Here is a 21,148-nt window from a genome sequence, read left to right as displayed (position 1 = left end):
TCTCCAACAGCTTCCATACCACTAATGAGAGGCTCACCAGTTCACAATTTCCTGGATTATCCTTACTACCCTGTTCAAACAAAGGGACAATGCTGGGCACTCCCCAGTCCTCTGGGACCTCACTTGTGGCTAGAGAATATAGAAAGGTTTTTTTTTCAAGCCCTAATAATCTCCTGTTCTGTCTCTCTCAATAACCCAAGATAAATCCCATCAGGCTCTGGGGACCATGAATCTGAATGTTCTTCACTAGACACATCATCTCTTCCTTTGACTCAGCATGACCTAGATTATTAACATTCCCTATACTGATCTCACTTTCCTCCACGTGCTTCAATGTGAATATCAAAGTCAAGGACTTGTTTAGTACTTTGCCCATATCCTCCAGTTCCAGGCATAAATTCTTTCTTTTATTTGGGTGGTCCTACTCTCTCCTTAACTGCCCTCTTGTTTTTAATAGATATACATTTATAAAATGCATTTAGATTTTCCCAAATCGTACTTGTCAGGGGTATTTCATGGCCCTTTTCAGCCCTCAAGCCCTATCTTGAGTTCTTTCCTGGTTTCTTTATATCCTTTCAAAGTTCAAAGTAAATGTTATTATCAAAGTACATATATGTCACCATATACAACCCCAAGTTTCATTTTCCTGCAGGCATACTCGGTATATCTATAGAATTGTAACTATAACAGGATCAATGACCCTGTTAAGGACCCTGTTTTATTTCAGTTTGCTAGACTTACACACATATAATTTTTCTTTATGAATAAATTAACATCTCATGTCATGATAATTTGCGAACAAAAAATAAAGAATATACCAATCAGAGGCTCTCGCTCATATCACATTACTCCAGCAGAACATAATTTTCCATTATGGGAATACACCATTTGCACAAGGAAAACTGTGAACAGCTGCATCAAAATCACTTCAGGCTGCCTAATCCAGCCAGGATCAGAAAAATTGTACATCCTTGCCAGAAATAAAAACTACCGTAGATGTCGGATTATAAGCCGCTACTTTTTTCCCACATTTTGAACAGCTTTGAACACTGCGGCCTTTACTACGGTGCGGCTAATGCATGATTTTTTTTCATGCCGCCAAAAACATTTTGCCTCGTAACAGTAGACCAATAAAATTGATGAGTAGTTCACAGAGGTCCAATGAAATTGTACGATAAATCAAGCGCACTTTCACAATTAAATTATTGTAAATCAGTCATTTGTACTCACCCTCATCAACATGGAAAACACTCGAAGAAAAGCATTGTGCTGCCTTTATGGCAGTTATTTAGTTTATAATATTTTCGCTTAGTAATTCATTTTCTAGTTAAAGTTAGAAGTGTTTTAACTATATTTGTTTTCTGTACTACATCGCGGGATGCTATGACGTCACACCCGGTTTCGCCGCGTCTTGTGGGAAAAATACCGGTTTGCGATAAACGGGAAGGAGGGGGGCGAGCGCATTACGCGAGCGGCATTAGATCTGAGCGAACGCTGCTTTTAAGTTAAAGGCGATCAATAACTTTTCCTGGTAGGCTGCAGTATATATATTTTTTACCAGTCGTTAGGAGATATTGGAATGTTGTTCAGTAAAGAAGTATACGCAACGTATATTTAAAAGTAGCCGCGTTACAGGCACGGTTCGAAAAAAAGCATTTGCAATATGTATTTGTTTATGTTACCATATGGATTTAATTAAAAGTTAAAAAATCCTCACGTGTAATATCTTTCTGTGTAAATATCTCATATTACAACGTGGGACACCTGCGGCCGAAAATCCGGTGCGGCCTAAAATCCGGTGCGGCTTGTACAAGTACAAAATTGATTTTCTTTCTAAAATTAGAGCCAGCGGCTTTTAATCAGGTGCGCTCTGTAGTGCGAAATCTACGGTACCACTAAATCTCCAGAGCATTCACCAGCTAATCAGAGAGTACCCTCTTCACAGGTTCCAATTCAGCAGCCAAATGACTCATGTTATCTTGCAATATCCTTATGACCACAGAAGTAGTGACTGCCAGTATAGAGACAATTATTTCCTCCACTGGCAGACAAGAGACCAGTTGTGCTAATAGGCTGGTCTCGGGCTACCCACCTTCATAGCATCTGCTATGTTCAATTTCCATGTTCCAGAATGTTTTCAAAGAGAAACTGGACTTCAGCTGATGCACATGAAAGAATGCAAAAGTTTGATTCGGCAAACAATTAGGCTGAAGAGTGCCTGGTTAATTCCCTGCATCTTTCTGATAAGTATCTGAAAATGCAATGTTTGGTAAAGAGAAGTTTATGCTTTGTAATAAAAACCTACCTGATCAATGACTCACTGCAAATGAAGATGGCAAATACTTAATTAAAATAGTCTTTTTTTCCCTTCAGAGACACATTGAAAAAACATTTTTCAACTATGCCTTTCTGAAGCTATGTTTTTTTCTTGTTAACCACATAAGCACAACGCAAATGCAATCTGATTGTGTGAAAGCATTTGTCTTCCTTTGTTGCAAAAATCTAAAAAATCTTGTGCATCTTCACTCCGCAGAATTATCTGAGTTGCAAATTTTTAATGCTTCCACTTGTTAGCAGCAATTTTGGAAATAATTTCTCACAATTAACTAATCAAAGTGTGATTAACTAATCAGGTACTGAAATAGTGATGCTGTAAGTCACATCACAATTTCATACCTGTACCAGGGCTTTTACTTTGAAGCTACTGAAACGACGATCCCTTGTTCCATCTCTGGAAATTTTCCTGATTAATTATTCTATTACATTTGACCTTGCTTTAAATGCAGAGACATTTTAGACCAGAGCTTGCTGAATTTGAACTGTGAAGACTTCGCTACTCTGCATATTTATTAAAAAAATCAAAGGTTGATTACACATCCACAAAAAGGTTGTTATTGCCTTTGAAAATCTGCACATTTTTCATTGGTTTATCTTTATCAATAGGAGGTTAATGAACTCATTTACATGGGGAATTTCCACTGAGATTGTTTACAGTCTACACCAGCTCTCTTACTCAGGTTTCACTAGATTGTTCTTTGCAAAACATTTGTCCATTATTGCACCACTAGTTAGAATGTCATAACAGAATCATACAAAAAAAATCCATCACAGAAGGTAGCCATAGGCCTATCGTAATAAATAAGATATTTGGCCTTATAAAATGTGCTGCAGGTCATAGCAGCTTAAGTACAATTCCAGGAATATTTTTAGATGTAATGACTTTTTTAAAAAATATAGCTTCCATTACCCTTCAGGCGGTGAATTCCTGGCCTACCACATTCAAGCCTAAGTAAAAATACTCTTCTTCATCCCTCTTCTAACATTTGTATCAATGACTTTAAAATCCATGCACTGTGGTTCTTCACTGCCAAGTAAACTATTGGTATAATTTCAATTTTTCTAGCTCATAGTTCAAGGCATAAGACCAGTAACATAGGAACAGAATTAGGCTATTCAGCTCATTGAGTCCACTCCACCAATTCATCATGTCTGATGTCAGATCCCACTCAGCCCCATACACCTGCCTTTGATGCCCTGACCGACCAGGAAATTATCAACTTCTACCTTAAATATACCCACGGACTTGTCCTCCATCCCAGTATGTGGCAGAGCATTCCACAAATTCACTACTCTCTGACTAAAAAATTTCTTCTTACCTCTGTTCTAAAAGGTCACCCTTCAACTTTGAGGATGTGCCATCTAGTTCTGGATACCTCCACCAGAGGAAACATCCTCTCCATATCAACCATATCTAGTCCTTTCAACATTCGGTAGGTTTCAATGAGATCCCAACTGATACTTCTAAATTCCAGTGAGTACAGGCGCAAAGCAGCCAAACACTCCTCATATGATAACCTCTTCATCCCCAGAATCATCCTTGTGAACCTCCTCTGGACTCTCTCCAATAACAACACATCCTTCCTGAGATATGGGACCCAAAACTGTTGACAATGTTCACAGTGCAACCTAATTAGTGTCTTATAAAGCCTCAGCATTATCTCCTTGCTTTTATATTTTATTCCCCTTGAAATGCCAACAATGCATGTGTCTTCTTTACCACAGACTCAACCTGCAAATTAACCTTCTGGCAGTCTTGCGCGAGGACTCCCAAGTCCCTCAGTACCTCTGATGTTTGAACCTTCTCCGCATTTAGATAATAGTCCACACTACTGTTCCTTTTACAAAAAGCATTATCATACATTTCCCAACACTGTATTCCATCTGACACTTTTTTGCTCATTCTTCCAATTTGTCTAAGTCCTGCTGCAATCACATTGCTTCCTCAGCACTACCTACCCCTCCACTTATTTTCATATCATCTGCAAACTTTGCCACAAGGCCATCAATTCCATTATCCATATCACTGACTAACAATGTGAAGAGTAGTTGTCCCAATACTGACCCTTGAGACACCACTAGTCACTGGCAGCCAACCAGAAATGGCCCCTATTCCCATTCGCTGCCTCCTGGCTGTAAGCCATTCCTCTTTCTATCCTAGTATCATTCCTGTAACACCATAAGATTTTATCTTGTTCAGCAGCCTTGTGTGGCACCTTATCAAATGCCTTCTGAAAATCCAAGTAAGTAACATTCCCTGCTTGTAATCTCCTCGAAGAACTCTAACAGATTGGTTAGGCAAGATTTCCCTTTACAGAAACTATGCTGACTTTGACTTATTTTATCATTAGTCTCCAAGTACCCTGAAACTTCATCCTTAATAATAAGACTAACACTTTCCCAACCTCTGAAGTTAGGCCAACTGGCCTAAAATTTCCTTTATTTTGCCTTCCTCCCTTCTTAGGGTGGAGTGACATTTGCAATCCTCCACTCCTCTGGGACCATGCAAGAATCAAATGATTCTTGAAAGATCATGACCAATGCTTTGGTTATTTCTTCAGCAACCTCTCAGGATTCGGGGATGGATTTTATGGTCCATCTGGTCCGGGTGACTTATCCATCTTGAGACTTTTGAGTTTGTCTAGCACTTTTTCCTTTGTAATAGCCATAGCGCTCCTGCTTCCTGACACTTACAGATCTCTGGCACACTGCTAGTGTCATCCACAGTGAAGACAGATGCAAAGTACCCATTAAGTTAATCTGCCATTTCTTTGTCCTCCATTACTACCCTACCAGCATCATTTTATATAACTCTTATATAACTTTATATAAGTGAAAAAAAAAACTTTTAGTATCCTGCTTTATATTATTGGCTAGTTTGCCCTCATACTTCATCTTTTCCCTTCTTATAGTTTTTATAGTTGCCTTTTGGTGGATTTTAAAAACTTCTCAATCAACCAACTTCCCACTCACTTTTGCTACCTTATATACCCTTTTCTTGCTTTTTTGCAGTCCTTAACTTCCTTTGTCAGCTACGGTTGCCCACACCTGCCATTTGAGAACCACTTCTGTGGGACATATCTATACTGTGCCTTTTGAACTGTTCCCAGAAAATACAGCCATCTCTGCTCTGCCGTCATCCTTGCCAGTATCCTCCTCCAATCCACCTGAGCAAGTTCCTCTCTCATGCCTCTAATTCCCTTTATTCCATTGCAATACTGATATATGTGACTTATGCTTCTCCCTTTCAAACTGCAGTATGCATTCAATCATATTATGATCACTGACTCCTAAGGGTTCCTTTACATTAAGCTCCCTAATAAGATATGGGTTATTGCACAACATCCAATCTAAGATAGCCTTTCTGAGTAGGATCAAGCACAAGCCACTCTAAAAAGCCATCTTGTAGGCATTCAACAAATTCCCTCTCTTACGATCCAACACCCTTGTATATTCCCAATCCCCTTGCATATTAAAGACCCCATTACAATTGAGTCATTACCCTATTACATGCCTTTTCCAGCTCCCTTTGCAATCTCAACCCCACATCTTGGCCACTATTTGGAGGCCCATATTTGATTCCCATACTTTTATTTTACCCTTGCAGTTGGTTAACTCTACCCACAAAGATTCACCATTCTCTGACCATATGTCACCTCTTTCTAAAGATGTAATTCCATCTCTTACCAACAGAGCCATACCATTGCCTATGCCTTCCTGCCTGTCCTTTTGAAAACAAATAGATAGATAGATAGATAGATAGATAGATAGATAGATAGATACTTTATTCATCCCCATGGGGAAATTCAACTTTTTTTCCAATGTCCCATACACTTGTTGTAGCAAAACTAATTACATACAATAATTAATAAATTAAATTAAATACTTTGCCATTAAGCTCCCAACTATGGTCTTCTTTCAGCCACAACATCATACTGACCAATCTGTAACTGCGGCACAAGTTCATCCTCTTTATTCCAAATGCTATGCGCATTTAAATACAGCACCTTGTCCTGCATTCTTTCCCCTTTTGAATTTTGCCTCTGTGGTACAATTTAACTCTTTGCTGTCTGTATTTGTACCCAATCATTGGTTCATCCTTCCTTACATTCATCATCTATTTGTAAACCTGCTGGCTCATCCTCAGCTCTATCATCCTGGTTCCCATCCCACATATTTACCATATCCACATGTAAACTTTAAAGGTCCCAGAGAAACAGAAACGATGCTCAATCTTGTATCAATATGCAGCTCAAAAATAGGCTATGCAATTTAATCAGTTAAAATGAACCCTTATGTTCAGGAGCAGGATTCTCAGTTTTAGGTGAAATGTGAGCAACCACCGGTTTCAATTATTATTAGTTCTTTCTCTCAGTCTCAAGTCATCACTACCGTAGTTGCTTTAAAATGCAAACAATTTTATTTAGCCTTTTTGAGCAAACCAGAAATCCCAGTTATGTGATAATTTCACCTGCTGAAATACTTGTGCACAGTATTTGGGCAATCTGTACATAAAAAAAGGTTATAGCAAAAAATAGACAAATGCTTCACGGGCCATTTTCAAGTGATTCCTCTTAAAGAGATTCTGGGTTATTTCTTGGAATTCGCAAGGGAAGAGAGAAAGGGACTTTAAATTATTTTAAATTTCAATATCAACACATTCCATTTTCTGTTTCAAGATGGCCATGCTGCTTTTGTAAAGGATGAAAAATTTGAATTTCAGGACTGACAAGGGTCATTGTTGAATGCTACAGCATTTTTTCCATTGGTTCTTATTTTTGGCATATGTAGACACAGCTAATCATAAACCAGTAAAAATATGAAATCTATTTTTGCAGACAGAGAGCATGGTTGAAGTATTAAATAGTTACATTATTCTCTACCAAAGAAGAAACTGCAGTCGAGTTGGGAAAAGACTAAAAGACAATGCAGCTGAAATTCTGAGTGGACTAAAAACTGATAAAAAATGAGGAACTACAAAGCCTCTCTCTGCAATTCGATCCGTAATGTCCTTATTGGGAGACCACAGTCATTTAAGGACCAATATTAAAATCACAGATGGTAACAAGGTGGTGTACAGGAGTGAGACAAATCAGCTGGTTAGTCACAGCAACCTTACATTCAATGTCAGCAAGACCAAGCATAGATTCTGGACTTCAGGATGGGAAGTTGGAAGAATACACACAGAACCTCACTGAGGGTGGAAAGGGTAAGCAAGTTCTAAGATATCAATATTTGAGGATCTACCCTAGGCCTGACATACATATGCAACAATGAAGATGATGTGCCAGCTGCTCTAACTCAGTTTAAGGAGATTTGGTATGTTGAACACTTCTCTAAATTTCTATAGACATATAATGGACAGCATTCTGACTGGTTGCATCACAGCCTGGTACAGAGGCTTCAATACACAGGACTGTAAGAGGTGTTAAAGGGTTGTAGACTAAGCCAGTTTCATCACGGCAAAACTGTCCCCACCTTTGAGGATTCCTTCAAGAGGTAGTGCCTCAAGCATGTAGCGTCCATCACAAAAGACCTTCACCATCCAGGTGATACTGTCTTTTCATTACTACCATCAGGGAGATGGTACAGAAGCCTGAAGATCCTCGCTGAATGACTCAGCAACAGCTTCTTTGGCCCTGCCATCAGATTTTTTGAATAGTCCACAAATCCATGAATGCTATCTCATTATTAATAACCTTCTGTATTATTTCTTTTTGTAACTTACAGTAATTTATCTCACACTGCAAAACAACAAATTTCACAATACGTCCATGATAATAAACCTGATGCTAAAGGGAGGAAATGTCTTGGCTATAGCCTTTCAAAGATCTACAGATTTAGGATTATGCCCAAGGACAGGAAAGCCACAACTGTTATAACTTTATTCAAGAATGCATAGATCAAGTAATTATAAATAAGCAAATTCAACCCCAAAGATAAGGTAAATTCTAGAAATAGTAAATAGGGGTAGAATTTGTAGGCACTTGGATAAGTATGGCTTGACAAGAGATTGTCAGCATGCTTTGTTAAAGGCAAACTGTGTCCAAATAACTTTTCTTGAAGTGAGGGTGGATAAGACAAATGTGATATATATGATTGTCCAAGAAACAATTGATAAGAACCTACATAATAGGCTTGGAATCAAAGACATTAAATAAAAGAGACTCTAACAGTAAGGATGAAAAGTTGGCTAGGTATCAAGAGTATAGAAGTTGTGATGAACCTTTATAAACCAAAGGTTTAACCACATCTAAAGCATTGTCTTGGAGTTTGAGCTACTAAACTTTAGGATAGTAATAAAGACTTGAGAGGGTACAGAAGAAATCTATTAAAATTCATACTTTACCCTTGGAGTCAAATTTTGGAGAAGCTGGGGCTGTTATATTTGGAAAATGAGCAGCCGTAAGGGTATCAGATAGAAGCATTCAGAAGGGTATACACTGTAGACAGATCATTCCATTGGCTGAATGATCAAGAACCAGAGGGGTACAGAATGAAGGCGATTAGTTTAAAAAAAAAAGATATTTCGATTATTTAAAGAGAACAAGTGATCTGGTTTGCATTGCCAGGTGCAATGGTAGATCCAGTTACCAAGAGCAAGTGAAGCAGGGGGAAGTGTTGAGAGAATGTAGGTAGCTATGGATAGCAAACTGGTAAGAAGAGAGGGTGGGAATAGCAGGATTGCTCAACAGAAAATGTTTTGAACACTTACCAAGTCAAGTAGCATTTATGCAATGAATAGTAAAGTCACTGATTCAGATCAAAGACTTTGTCAGAATTTGCTCTTTAGGAATGCCAGAATGGATTCAATGGTCCAATAATTTTAGCATGTGTTGGAACTTTTGAGCAATTCTGTAATTCCATAATCATTTCTGGGTCATCAAAGACTAACAGCAGACAAGAATTTATGGAGGGAATGAAAAGAGTGGTATTAATGTTGAACAACATGCACACAAGTTTTGATACTGGGTGTTGGATAATACTAAAGCTGTATACAAATATGAGATCTGTATTCTAACCGGATCTAAGAGTGGAGCTTATCTAGCAAGTAGTTGGTTAAGTTTAAAGTTCAGATTCAGAATTGTGAGGAACATGAAGCGACCTTGATTGATTTGTGTTGTACATTAGAACAGATGTATCCTATATGCTGAGCTCATTACAAATGAATGGGCAATCAATGGGCTGCAAAAAATAAGTGATAACCGCAAGGTCAGAAGTGCAGGTAGTAGATGGAGAAGTTGGAAAATAAGCATGTATCTGGAAAAGAATGGACTTGTAGCTTTATAATTGATTTAAAAGGATCTGGAGAATATGTGAGAGAATAAGACTGTACAAGGCATTGGCAGTGACAACTCCAGAGACCAGCCACACAAGGAAGAGATAATAGGGAGGAGAATTGGAAAAGCCCTCATTGTGAACTGGCCAGTTTTCAAATATGAGGGTAACATCCTAGAAAGTAAATTTAACTTATTTAGTTATAAAATGTAACTTACTTACCTCTGACATCTCCCCTTAAATGGATGTCAGTTGGTATTAGCTACAGCCTCCCTAGGGAAAAAAAAACACTCCATCTGTGCCTCTTATAATCTATCACACCTCTATCAAGTTGTCTCTCATCCTTCTTCACTCCAAAGGAAAAAACTCCAGCTCATTCAACCTATCTTCATAAGACATGCTCTCTAATCCAGGCAGCACCCTGGTAAATCACCTCTGCACCTTCTCTAAAGCATCCACATCCTTCCTATTATGAGGAGACCACAACTACACACTATACTCCAAATGTGGTCTAACCTGAGTTTTTGTTTAAAGGAGCTGCAACATTACCTCATAGCTCTTAAACTCAATCCCCTGACTAATGAAGACCAATACAGCATAGGACTTCTTAACCATCCTATCAACTTGCATGGCAAATCTCTACAATGCTAAGAATACTGTCATTAATCTTACATTGATTATTAACTCTGCCTATCACTGGACAGAGTAGCTATTGAATCAAAATGAATGACATCTCAACTAAAGTGTAATCTCCTTTAAGGTAGACAAAACTAAGGACCAAGTACACAAGAGATTAAAATTTGGTACAGAACATTGAAATACACTTGGATTCAAACACAGTGTTTAAGATAGGGCAGTAGAAGTCAACCAGCATAATCATTGATGGGTCGGTAATGGAAAGAGTGAGCACCTTCAAGTTCCTGTATGTCAACATCTCAACAAATCTATAGTGGGATCAACATATTGATACAATCATGAAGAAGACATGCCAGTGGTTATACTTCATTAGGATACATAGGAGATCTGATATAACACCAAAGACCCCAGCAAATTTCAACAGATATACCGTGGAAGCATGCTGATTGGTTGTATCAATGCCTAGTATGCAGGCTGCAATGCACAGGATCAATAGAAGCTGCAGATTTTAACTGTCCATGAACTTATCATTACTACATCACTATTCCTCTTTTTGTTATTTTTTTTTTTTTAAATTGCAGCACAGTAATTTTTTATGTCTTGCACTGTACTGCTGCCAGAAAAACAACAAATTTTATGACACATCAGTGGTAATAAACCTGATTGTGATTCTTACCTAGAACACTTAAAGGAAGTGACTGTCATTGAAGAAGCTGCCTGAAGTAGGCCCAAGTTTGCAATATAATTCCAAATCTAAACTAAGACACTTGAGGAAACCAAACTACACTCAGCGGTTACCTTATCAGGTTACCTTATTTGCTTATTAATGCATATATCCAATTAGCCAATCATATGGCACCAACTCAATGCATAAAAACATGCAGGCATGATGGTCAAGAGGTTCAGTTGTTGTGATGCAAGTGACTGACTGTGGAATGATTGTTGGTGCCAAGCGGGCATCTCAGTAACTACTGATCTCTTGGGATGCACAACAGTCCCTAGAGTTTAGAGAATAGTGTGGAAAAACCAGAAAAACATCCTGCGAGCAGCATTTCTGTGGGCCAAAGCACCTTGTTAAGGAGTGAGGTCAGAGGAGAATGGCTAGACCGATTCAAGCTGACAGAAAGGCGAGTGCAACTCAAATACCCAAACATTACAACAGTGGTGTGCAGAAGAGCATCTCTGAGTGCATCAAACTCTGGAGTGGATAGGCTACAACAGCAGACCATGAATATACACTCAGTGGCACCTTTATTAAGTGGCCTCCGGCAGATCCCACTTTTTCTGACAGACGGAGCGTAGGTGCTCAGCGAAGTGGTCTCACAATCTATGTCCGGTCTCACCAAATCACAGGAAGCCACAGTGGGAGCTCTGGACATAGTTGATGACCTCAAAAGACTCACAGGTGAAGTGTTCCATCACCTGGAAGGACTATTTGGGGCCCTGATTGTTAGTGAGGAAGGAGGTGTAGGGCAGATGTGATACTTGTTCCGCTTGCAAGGCTAAGTACCAGGAGGGAGATCAGTGGAGGGACAAGTGGACAAGGGAATAGCACAGGAAGAGATTCTTGTGAAAAGCAGAAAGTGGGGTGAGGGAAGGAAGTGCTTAGTAGTGGGATCCCTTTGAAGATGGTGGAGGTTACTTAGAATTACGTGCTGGACATGGTGGATAGTTGGGTGATAGGTGAGGACAAGAGGAGCTCTATCCCTGGTGTGGCAGCAGAAGAATTGGGTGAGGACAGACTTGTGCGAAATGGAAGAGAGGCAGGTGAGGACAGCGTTGATGGCGGAGGAAGGGAAGCCCTTTCTTTGAAGGCGGAGGACGCTTATATAGTTCTCGAATGAAAGGCCTCATCCTGAGAGCAGATGTGGCGAAGACAGTGGAACTGAGAGAAGTGGGTGGCATTTTAACAAGGGATATGGTGGGAAAAGGTATAGTTCAGGTAGCCGTGAGAGTCAATGGGTAACTAGACTGTCTCCAAGGATGAAGACAGAAAGATAGAGAAACGGGAGAAAGGTATAATATAGGTCAAGTTTTGTCTGACGGTGTTGATACCGACGCAGATCTATCAGCACTACACAGAAGTGAATGGCAACATTAATTGTCGGGACAGGAGGAGAAACCAGCTGTCATCTCCATTTGATGTCCCTTATATTTGAAGCAGAAGACATGAGATTGTGTATATCATGAAAGGTTTAATTTCACTATAACTGCGCAATAGTGTAACTTTATAAAACATGAACATATGTAATTAGGCAATTCCAGTAAAAAAATCAATTGCTTTCTACTTAAAGAAAAATTAAATATCTGAATTAAACTTTCAGGCTTTCTATTGAAAGAATCACAAAGACTCCCTTCTTTGATTGTCTTGCTTTTTTTTTTAAAAAGCTAGCATTTAGTATTACTTAAAAGTTTACCTGAATTTTTTTGTTTCATATTTCTCCTGACCGTGCAAATCGTCTTCAAGACAAAATTATTCACTTGAAACCTAGGCTTTTGAGACAAGATGAACCCTTGAAGTGCAGACCACTGTGAAGGCACTAAAAATGCAATTTTTTTGCGTAGATTTAAACAAAGATAGCAAGGCAGGATACTAATACATAGGAAGGCACAATTTTTAGGATGTGTTGGCCATACCAAGAATCATGCATATGAATGGTAGATCTCCCTAATGTTGCCAGAGTTATTAGTTGCCAGAGAATTAGTCAGAGGATGTGTCATTTTATAAATAACATCTATATTATCAATGCATCACTTCATAAAAGGTCAGAATAATTTAAAATGAGTAAATTAGAAATGGAAATTATTTATGATTAAATGCATTCCGATAGTTACAGATGAATTAAGTTGAAGTTTATCCTTTGTCAATTGGTACGGTCTTTATGGTCTTAGTCCTTGTGCGCAAGCAAATCTCACCTTTTTACGAATGTAAGAATTAGAGTTTTTCAGCAGCTTCTCCACTTCTCCAGCCAGATCTCGGCACATATCCGATGATCCCATGCAGCCTAGTGTACACAGAGACAGACCCTGGACAAACTGTGTGTTATGGTTCAAGTCACTGTAGAGAGGCACAAAATATATGTCTGCACAGTTAAGAAAAACAAACATCAATTCTCATATTCACAAAAATCAAAGCCTTTTGATATGATTAGCTAAAGAGAATGTACGGGATGAGATATGTTTATGGTGCATGCCTGTAAGCACAATGAGTATATTTAATAAGACTGCTGAGCCACAGGCTTGATTAATCATGTGGAATTACAATGTTGTGGCAATAAGAGACCTAGAAGTCATGTTGGAGGAAATTGGACACCGTGGTTCAATCAAGGGCAGATTACTCTCTTGGGGCTTTGGCTACAAGCTTCTATTTATTGGAAAGGATATTGAGCAGCAAATTTGTATGAAAATCGCAGAAATGTGTAAAAGCCATAGAATATTGATAACTGGGACTTCAATCATCTGAATATGGACTGAGATAGCAATATTTCACTCGTTATGTGCCGTGTTGTATGACATAGGCAATCATGGTGTTTACATGACCATGACTGTTCTGTGCAAAATTTTTCTGCATAAGTGGTTTGCCAGTGCCTTCTTCCAGGCAATGTCTTTAGAAGACAGGCAATCACAGCTATTATCAATACAGCGTCTCCCTGGCGTCAGTAGTCACAAAACCAGGACTTATGATATGCACCAGTTGCTCATATGACCATCCACCACCTACTCCCATGGCTTCACATGTCCTTAAATGCGGGGGATAAGCAGGTGCTACACCTTGCCCAATGGTGACCTGCAGACTAGCAGAGGGAAGGAGTGGCTTACATCTCCTTCGATAGAGACGTAGCTCCACCCTGGGATAGCAGTAACTTAAGGAAAAAGAAAGTTTTAGACAACTTTCTTCGGAAGATCTTCTTGAGCCTGGTGAGAAAGGTTAAATTGTGGGGCCTAGTTCACTAAAATTTTGGGTAACTAAAACAAATTTCAAAATCTTAAAAAATATTCCCAGGATATGAGCATCACTGGCTGAAATAAGTTTTTTTTTGATAACTTCAGCCAAGTAAGCAGTGTGCTCTTTAACCATCAAGCTCCTGAAGCAGTGTGGATAACTTTGCCTTAACTCTGAACTGATTCCACAACCTAAGGACATACTTTCAAGGACTCTACAACCAATTTTCTCAGTATTTTTATTTGTTTGTTTATATTTGCACAGATTGTCTTCTTTCGCCCATTGTTTGTTAGTGTTTGGGTGTGATTTTCACAGCATAAGACATAGGAGTAGTCTGCTCTACATTCCATCATGGCAGATTTTTCATTGATTCTATTATATTTCTTTATTCTACCTGAATATCTGCAAGAAAATGAATCTCAGTGTAGCACATGGTGACATATACAAATTTAATAACAAATTTACTTTGAACTTTGAATGGTCAAATCATTCTGCATGCCATAACTATGACTAGCAACCAATACCTGGGTTTACAAGTGACAAAATGTCACAAATTAAATATCACTGATGATAATGCAAAATTATAGGATTGTAAGACTTGATGGCTTCAGAAATAGAAAACAGACACAGAATAAAATCACTTTCCTGCATAATGAATCAAGAGAACCAATTTTGACACTGAAGTTACGGATTGAAATCAAGTTTAATCTGAAGCGTACAACTTAAAGAAAAACATTTAGTACCTACTTCTTAAGGCAGTTTGTCATCAGTAGATGGACATCTTGTCTCTCATCTAGTAGCAGCATTGCTCCAAGGTAACCAATCCGCTTGTCTGTGAATCTTTGAGATGCAATTAGCTTTAAACATTCCAGCTGTGTAAAAAAGAAAGTCACAAGATTCAAATTTCAAATACAGCTTCATCCTGAGTACTATCTTAAATGTTACCTTACTTTATACTGTCAATGCATTTAGTTTATAAATTTAAAAATGATAAGTGAAATGGTGCATGAGATTACACAAGACGACTTTTTAAACTGACTGACCAGTTTTATTGTTATTAACTGATTGAGCTCCACTTTAAAACTCTCCCATATGTATTTGAAACCAAACTTTACATTTTTTTTGCGTAATATAATAGCTTCCCTTCAAATAAGCCTCCAATATTTTCCTCATACCATGGGGCCTTTCTGTGTCCATCTGAGACACATCCTGCCTACAGTGGAATGCAGGAAGTAGTTCATGCTGAGGGCAGGTGATTAGCTTGGAGACCTAACCAACATATTACTGTATCTCAGGCCGAAGATTGTAAGGAGAGGTGTGATTTGCTGGGACTTTATTTGGCCTGGAGTGTGGGGGTGAGGGGTGTGGCTTTATAGAAGTGTATAAAATTATAAGAGAATTAAATAAGTTGAATGATCCCAGTGCTTTTTCTAAGGTAGGAGAGTCTAAAACTAAGGGGATAGGATAGGAGTAAGGTGAGAGGAGAAACAGGTTATAGGCTTAAATTTATTAATTGAACCTGATAGTGTATTAGCCACCTAAATACTTCGAATAGAGCTTGCTAAAGGCAAGTCAGCATTGCTGACTGCTAACCAATGGCCCTACTGGAACTTATAAACAATGGTCAAAACACTTTTTGATATGCTGGCTGGTAATCAATAGAGCCATCAGCAAACCAACAAATGAAGAAACATTACATGAATTAAATACCTTTCGACTGTGGAACAGATAAATATTATAATAAAAGCCACTATCTTCAGGAATAGAGAATGAGATTTTCTCCCAAATGAACTTATTTCAATTTATGCACACTTGCCATAGTTAGCAATTTACTTAGCTAAAACCTGGTCACTAATTTAAGCCAATGGCGCATGCATGAAATTAAACTGTTACAGTGGTATGCAAAAGTTTGGGCATCCTAGTCAAAATTTCTGTTACGGTGAATAGCTAAGCAAGTAAAAGATGAGCTGATTTCCAAAAGGCATAAAGTTAAAGATGACACTTTTCCTTACTATTTTAAACAAGATTACTTTTTTATTTCCATCAGTTTCAAAATAACAAAAAAGGAAAAGGGCCCGAAGCAAAATTTTAGGCACCCTGCATGGTCAGTACTTAGTAACACCCCCTTTGGCAAGTATCACAGCTTGGAAACTCTTCCTGTAGCCAGCTAACAGTCTTTCAATTCTTGTTTGGGGAATTTTTGCCCATTCTTCCTTGCAAAAGGCTTCTAGTTCTGTGAGATTCTTGGGCAGTCTTGCATGCACTGCTCTTTTGAGGTCCATCCACAGATTTTTGATGACGTTTAGGTCTGGGGACTGTGAGGGCCATGGCAAAACCTTCAGCTTGCGCCTCTTGAGGTAGTCCATTGTGGATTTTGAGGTGTGTTTCGGATCATTATCCTGTTGTAAAAGCCATCCTCTTCATCTTCAGCTTTTTTACAGACGGTGTGATGTTTGCTTCCTGAATTTATTGGTATTTAATTGAATTCATTCTTCCCTCTACCAGTGAAATGTTTCTCATGCCACTGGCTGCAACACAAGCCCAAAGCATGATCAATCCACCCCCGTGCTTAACAATTGGAGAGGTGTTCTTTTCATGAAATTCTGCACCCTTTTTTCTCCAAACATATCTTTGCTCATTGGGCCAGAGAGTTCTATTTTAACTTCATCAGTCCACAGGACTTGTTTCCAAAATGCATCAGGCTTTTTTAAATGTTCCTTTGCAAACTTCTGATGCTGAATTTTGTTGTGAGGACACTGGAAAGGTTTTCTTCTGATGACTGTTCCATGAAGGTCATATTTGTGCAGGTGTCGCTGCACTGTAGAACAGTGCACCACCACTCCACAGTTTGCTAAATCTTTCTGAAGGTCTTTTGCCGTCAAATGGGGGCTTTGATTTGTCTTTCTAGCAATTCTACAAGCAGTTCTCTCGGAAAGTTTTCTTGGTCTTCCAGACCTCAATTTGACCTCCACCATTCCTGGTACTGCCATTTCTTAATTATATTACGAATTGAGGAAACGGCTACTTGAAAACGTTTTGCTATCTTCTTATAGCCTTCTCCTGCTTTGTGGGCATCATTTATTTTAACTTTCAGAGTTCTAGGCAGCTGCTTAGAGGAACCCATGGCTGCTGATTGTTGGGACAAGGTTTGAGGAGTCAGGGTATTTATAAAGCTTTGAAATTTGCATCACCTGGCCTTTCCTAACAATGATTGTGAACAAGCCATAGCCCTAACAAGTGAATTAAGGTCTGAGACCTAGGTAAAAGTGATCTGAGAGCTCAAATCTCTTGGGGTGCCCAAACTTCTGCATGGTGCTCCTTTCCTTTTTTTCCACTCTAAAATTGTACAAAACAAAAATAATACACTAATCTTGCTTAAAATGTTGAAGAATGTTTCATCTTTAACATTATGACTTTTGGAGATCAGTTCGTCTTCTACTCACTTAACTATTCACAGTGACAGAAATTTTGACCGGGGTGCCCAAACTTTTGCATGCCACTGTATGTAGTACTTGGAGAGAAATCACCACATGCCAGAAAGATATTTTTAAGTTTTGTAAACAAAAACTTGTAAACAAGTTAGAATAAATTGTATGCATGTATATTTTTAAAAATACACAGTAGAGGCATCATAACGAATATAAAAATTAATTAGTAAAGGATACAATGTCAGAGAATTAGCTTAAATGTAATCTGATTCTTCTATTAAAAATTTCAGGGAATCACCAACTAATATAGGCTGTTGGAACAAAAAAAGAATCCCTTTCAAAATTGCTAGAGAAACTGAAAAGATATGTGTAATCAAAACAGATTTTAAAGGGAGAGACACCCTTGACCAACATTTTATTCTCAGGCAACAAAAGTGAGTCAACAGGGTAATGAAGTATATGTAATGATTATCACAAGTTTTCAATTGTTAAGAGTCAAGACAGCAAACCTCTACAGGATTTGGGGACAAATAGCAGAATGAATAGCAAGCAGGCAGTAACACAAAAGTATTAGCTGAAGGTAGTTAGAATTGCACGAGGAGCTTAAACGTTTTTAAAAAGATGCCAAATGGTATTCCACAAGTATTAAAACTGGGACTATTTAGTTTTTTTGAAAGTGATGGGACTACACTTGGTCAACAGTCTCATTCAAAACAACAGTCAATACAACAGTAACATTGATCAGTTGCCTGTTTGATACTCTGGAGGATGAAGACATTTGTAGAATGGGTACCTATGGTTTATGAATGTTAATATGTGTAAATGTGAAGAGATCATAAACTGATAGAGCCACTGTTCAGCAAAGCTTATGGAAAGGCTGGAATGTGGAAAACACTATGACCAATAGTGGCTGAAACTTTTTTTTAAAAGAAGTTTGAAGTACGTATACTATATACAACGTTGAGATTTGTCTCCTTCCAAGAAGTCACAAAACAAAGATATCCAATAGAATTCATTAAAAAAATCGAACACCCAATGTGCAGAAAAATACATATTGTGCAAATAATATAAGCAAGCAAATAACATCCTGTAATCATCCTGTAACTTTGAGACTTCAGTTCACAGCGCAAAAATGTCAAGTTGTATAGACAGTTCAAAAGCTCAGCTACATAAGGGAAGTTACAGACTATTCTTTTCAGTGATCATTTCCAAGGAAAAATGTAATTAATAAAGTAGATATTTAAAGAATGTCTTAAAGAGAAATTGCATTTCACAAGAAAGAAACTGGGTTATGCTGATATGATTACAGAAACTGGATGGGAAAGGTATTTATTTGGAACATAACTGAAGATAGTTGTTCAGTTTAATAGCCTGTTACAAAGTTCTATTTATGTAATTTTACACATACAATTACTTTAACAAAGCTTGTAGAGCTGTAAATTATTGTGTACAATTTGATATTCATATCCATAAAATGCATCAACTAAATGAATGCTCTAAGTCACATATGTCAAACTCAAGGCCCGCGGGCCAAATCCGGCCCGCGGTGGAATTATCTTTGGCCCGCGAGATAATATCTAATTACTATTAAAGCTGGTCTCAGTAATCGAAGCGCCTATGGTGTATGATATGGCTAATGCTGAGTTTATTCAGGTACCAGGTTTTCAGGGTTTTTAGTGTTTATTCGGCAGTCTTGCTCAGCAGACTTCTTCATAAGAAACGGAATTTGTAAAGTGAAACACTTTGTAGTTATAGCAGAGACTGAGACACATGAGAGCAGGCTGAAAAAACGGAGGCAACGAAAACTGCGTTCGCACGCGTCCGACTGATCCGGCCCGCATGAAGCTGCATTTTGCTCAATCCGGCCTGTGACCTAAAATGAGTTTGACACCCCTGTTCTAAGTCAACCATAAATTCTGTTTATCTGTACGTACTGACCTAAAAAGAGCCCTTCTACATACTAGACAAAGGATAGGATAGAACATATCAGCTGTTAAATGAAGAATGAGGTCATGAAAAAATTATTGCGGGCAAAGTGCAGCCTGCATTACATCATGAACTTACTTTGAAACAAAATAAGCATAAGGAAAATAGTAGAAAATCAAAAAGATTAATAAACAGGAACTATTTTGGGGATAGGGGGCAAGTAATTCTTTAGAAAAAATAAAACACTTATTGCATCTTACCTGGCCAAAGTGTGCTGGGTACCCAAGCATATGCATGTAGATGAGTTTTGCTACATTTCGGCAACGATACGTGTTGTCTTCCTCGCGGAAGGATGACCTGATGAGTGCACACTCTTTCTGAATGACGTCTCGCTCTTCTGCTTGTGTTCTGGCTGCACGGATTGTGCGTATCAGTTCTCGCAAGCGAACAGGAGCTGGCATTTTGCTGAAAAGATTAAGCTAGCATAACTATCAAACACATAAAGACAGAATTAACATGAAGTCTTTAGGAGGCTCCTGATTTTAAAAGCAACAAGTTATAGTTCAAATTTCTGACAAATGACATTCTTCAATAAGCAAATCAATTTTAATTGTTGCCTTAATTATCATATTATTGATGATTGTTCATAAAATGCTGTTAAAGTGTCCACATAGGAATATGACCAGCTACAATGTCTTCCATGGTGAAGCAACTTCTCAAAGTGTTCTAGAACCAACCAGGATCAGCATCCAGTTGGCTTAGTATAGCAGATGTTTCTAGTAAGCCATGGATGTGCCCCCCATGAAATATAGAACAGAAAAATAATCCACCTGGCTGAACTATCAGAACATCACAATTTCAACAAATAAATCACCACTTAGCACCAAAGTGTTTGAAATTAATGTAGTATCATCAAATGGTTTCAAAAATGCTATCAGAAACATTTTTTATGAATCCCTCTAACTTAGGGGTTCCCAACCTGGTGTCCACGTACACCTGCTTAATGGTATTGGTCCATGGTATAAAAAATGGTTTGTCCACTGTTTCATGGACCTATAGTTTTACTTCCTATTCCGTTCATTAAACAATTTCCAAGAGTTATTGGCTCCTTTCAAATAAAAACTGACATGAAGCCTTGCTAATGAACACCACAAGTACTTCGAGGATTCAAAGCATTTGTTGTCCATACTCTTGAAAATTGTATAGTTTCTCAAGACCTTACCTATATTGGGTCAACAGGCAAATCCCTAGCAAAGGCATTCAGGCTACATGAGTTTGGCCTAAAATATTTCTCATTTGTGAGAATAATGACTTAATGACACCACTGAAAGCATCTCTAGTTGGCTATAAATGAAAATCTCCTATCCATGAAGGGGCTTTAACGCTTGAAGGCAGAGTGATCCATTCATTGTTGACACCCTTAATATGCTTGCACACTTATCTGAGAACTTGGTCCTGCTTGGAAGCTTATAATGCATTCAGGTTTCTGAGTTGACATCACAACTTTCAAAGGGAAAGCATAACAAAACAGTAGCATCTCGTACTGATCAAATCACATTGTTAGAAATATTACACAGTTGATTTGTTGTTGCTGACAAAC

The 21,148-nt window shown here is 38.3% G+C and overlaps 1 protein-coding gene across 2 annotated transcripts in view; it reads right to left on the bottom strand.

Annotated features, from left to right (window-relative positions):
• Window positions 1–21,148, bottom strand: part of LOC140735886 (AP-1 complex subunit gamma-1-like) — a 161,602-nt gene that overhangs the window by 122,282 nt on the left and 18,172 nt on the right. For both annotated transcript variants that reach the window (XM_073061459.1, XM_073061460.1), the window contains exons 2-4: window positions 19,809–20,013; window positions 14,942–15,066; window positions 13,168–13,309 (exon numbers count right to left, since the gene is read on the bottom strand). In XM_073061459.1, coding sequence (XP_072917560.1) covers window positions 13,168–13,309; window positions 14,942–15,066; window positions 19,809–20,009 — 468 coding nt within the window. In that variant the 5' untranslated portion in view covers window positions 20,010–20,013. The remainder of the gene's footprint in view (window positions 1–13,167; window positions 13,310–14,941; window positions 15,067–19,808; window positions 20,014–21,148) is intronic.

Source organism: Hemitrygon akajei, chromosome 11 (assembly GCF_048418815.1).
Source record: "Hemitrygon akajei chromosome 11, sHemAka1.3, whole genome shotgun sequence".
NCBI classification, from domain to species: Eukaryota; Metazoa; Chordata; class Chondrichthyes; order Myliobatiformes; family Dasyatidae; genus Hemitrygon; species Hemitrygon akajei.
Note: the sequence above shows the minus strand (reverse complement) of the source record. Positions and strands in the feature narration are given on the sequence as shown.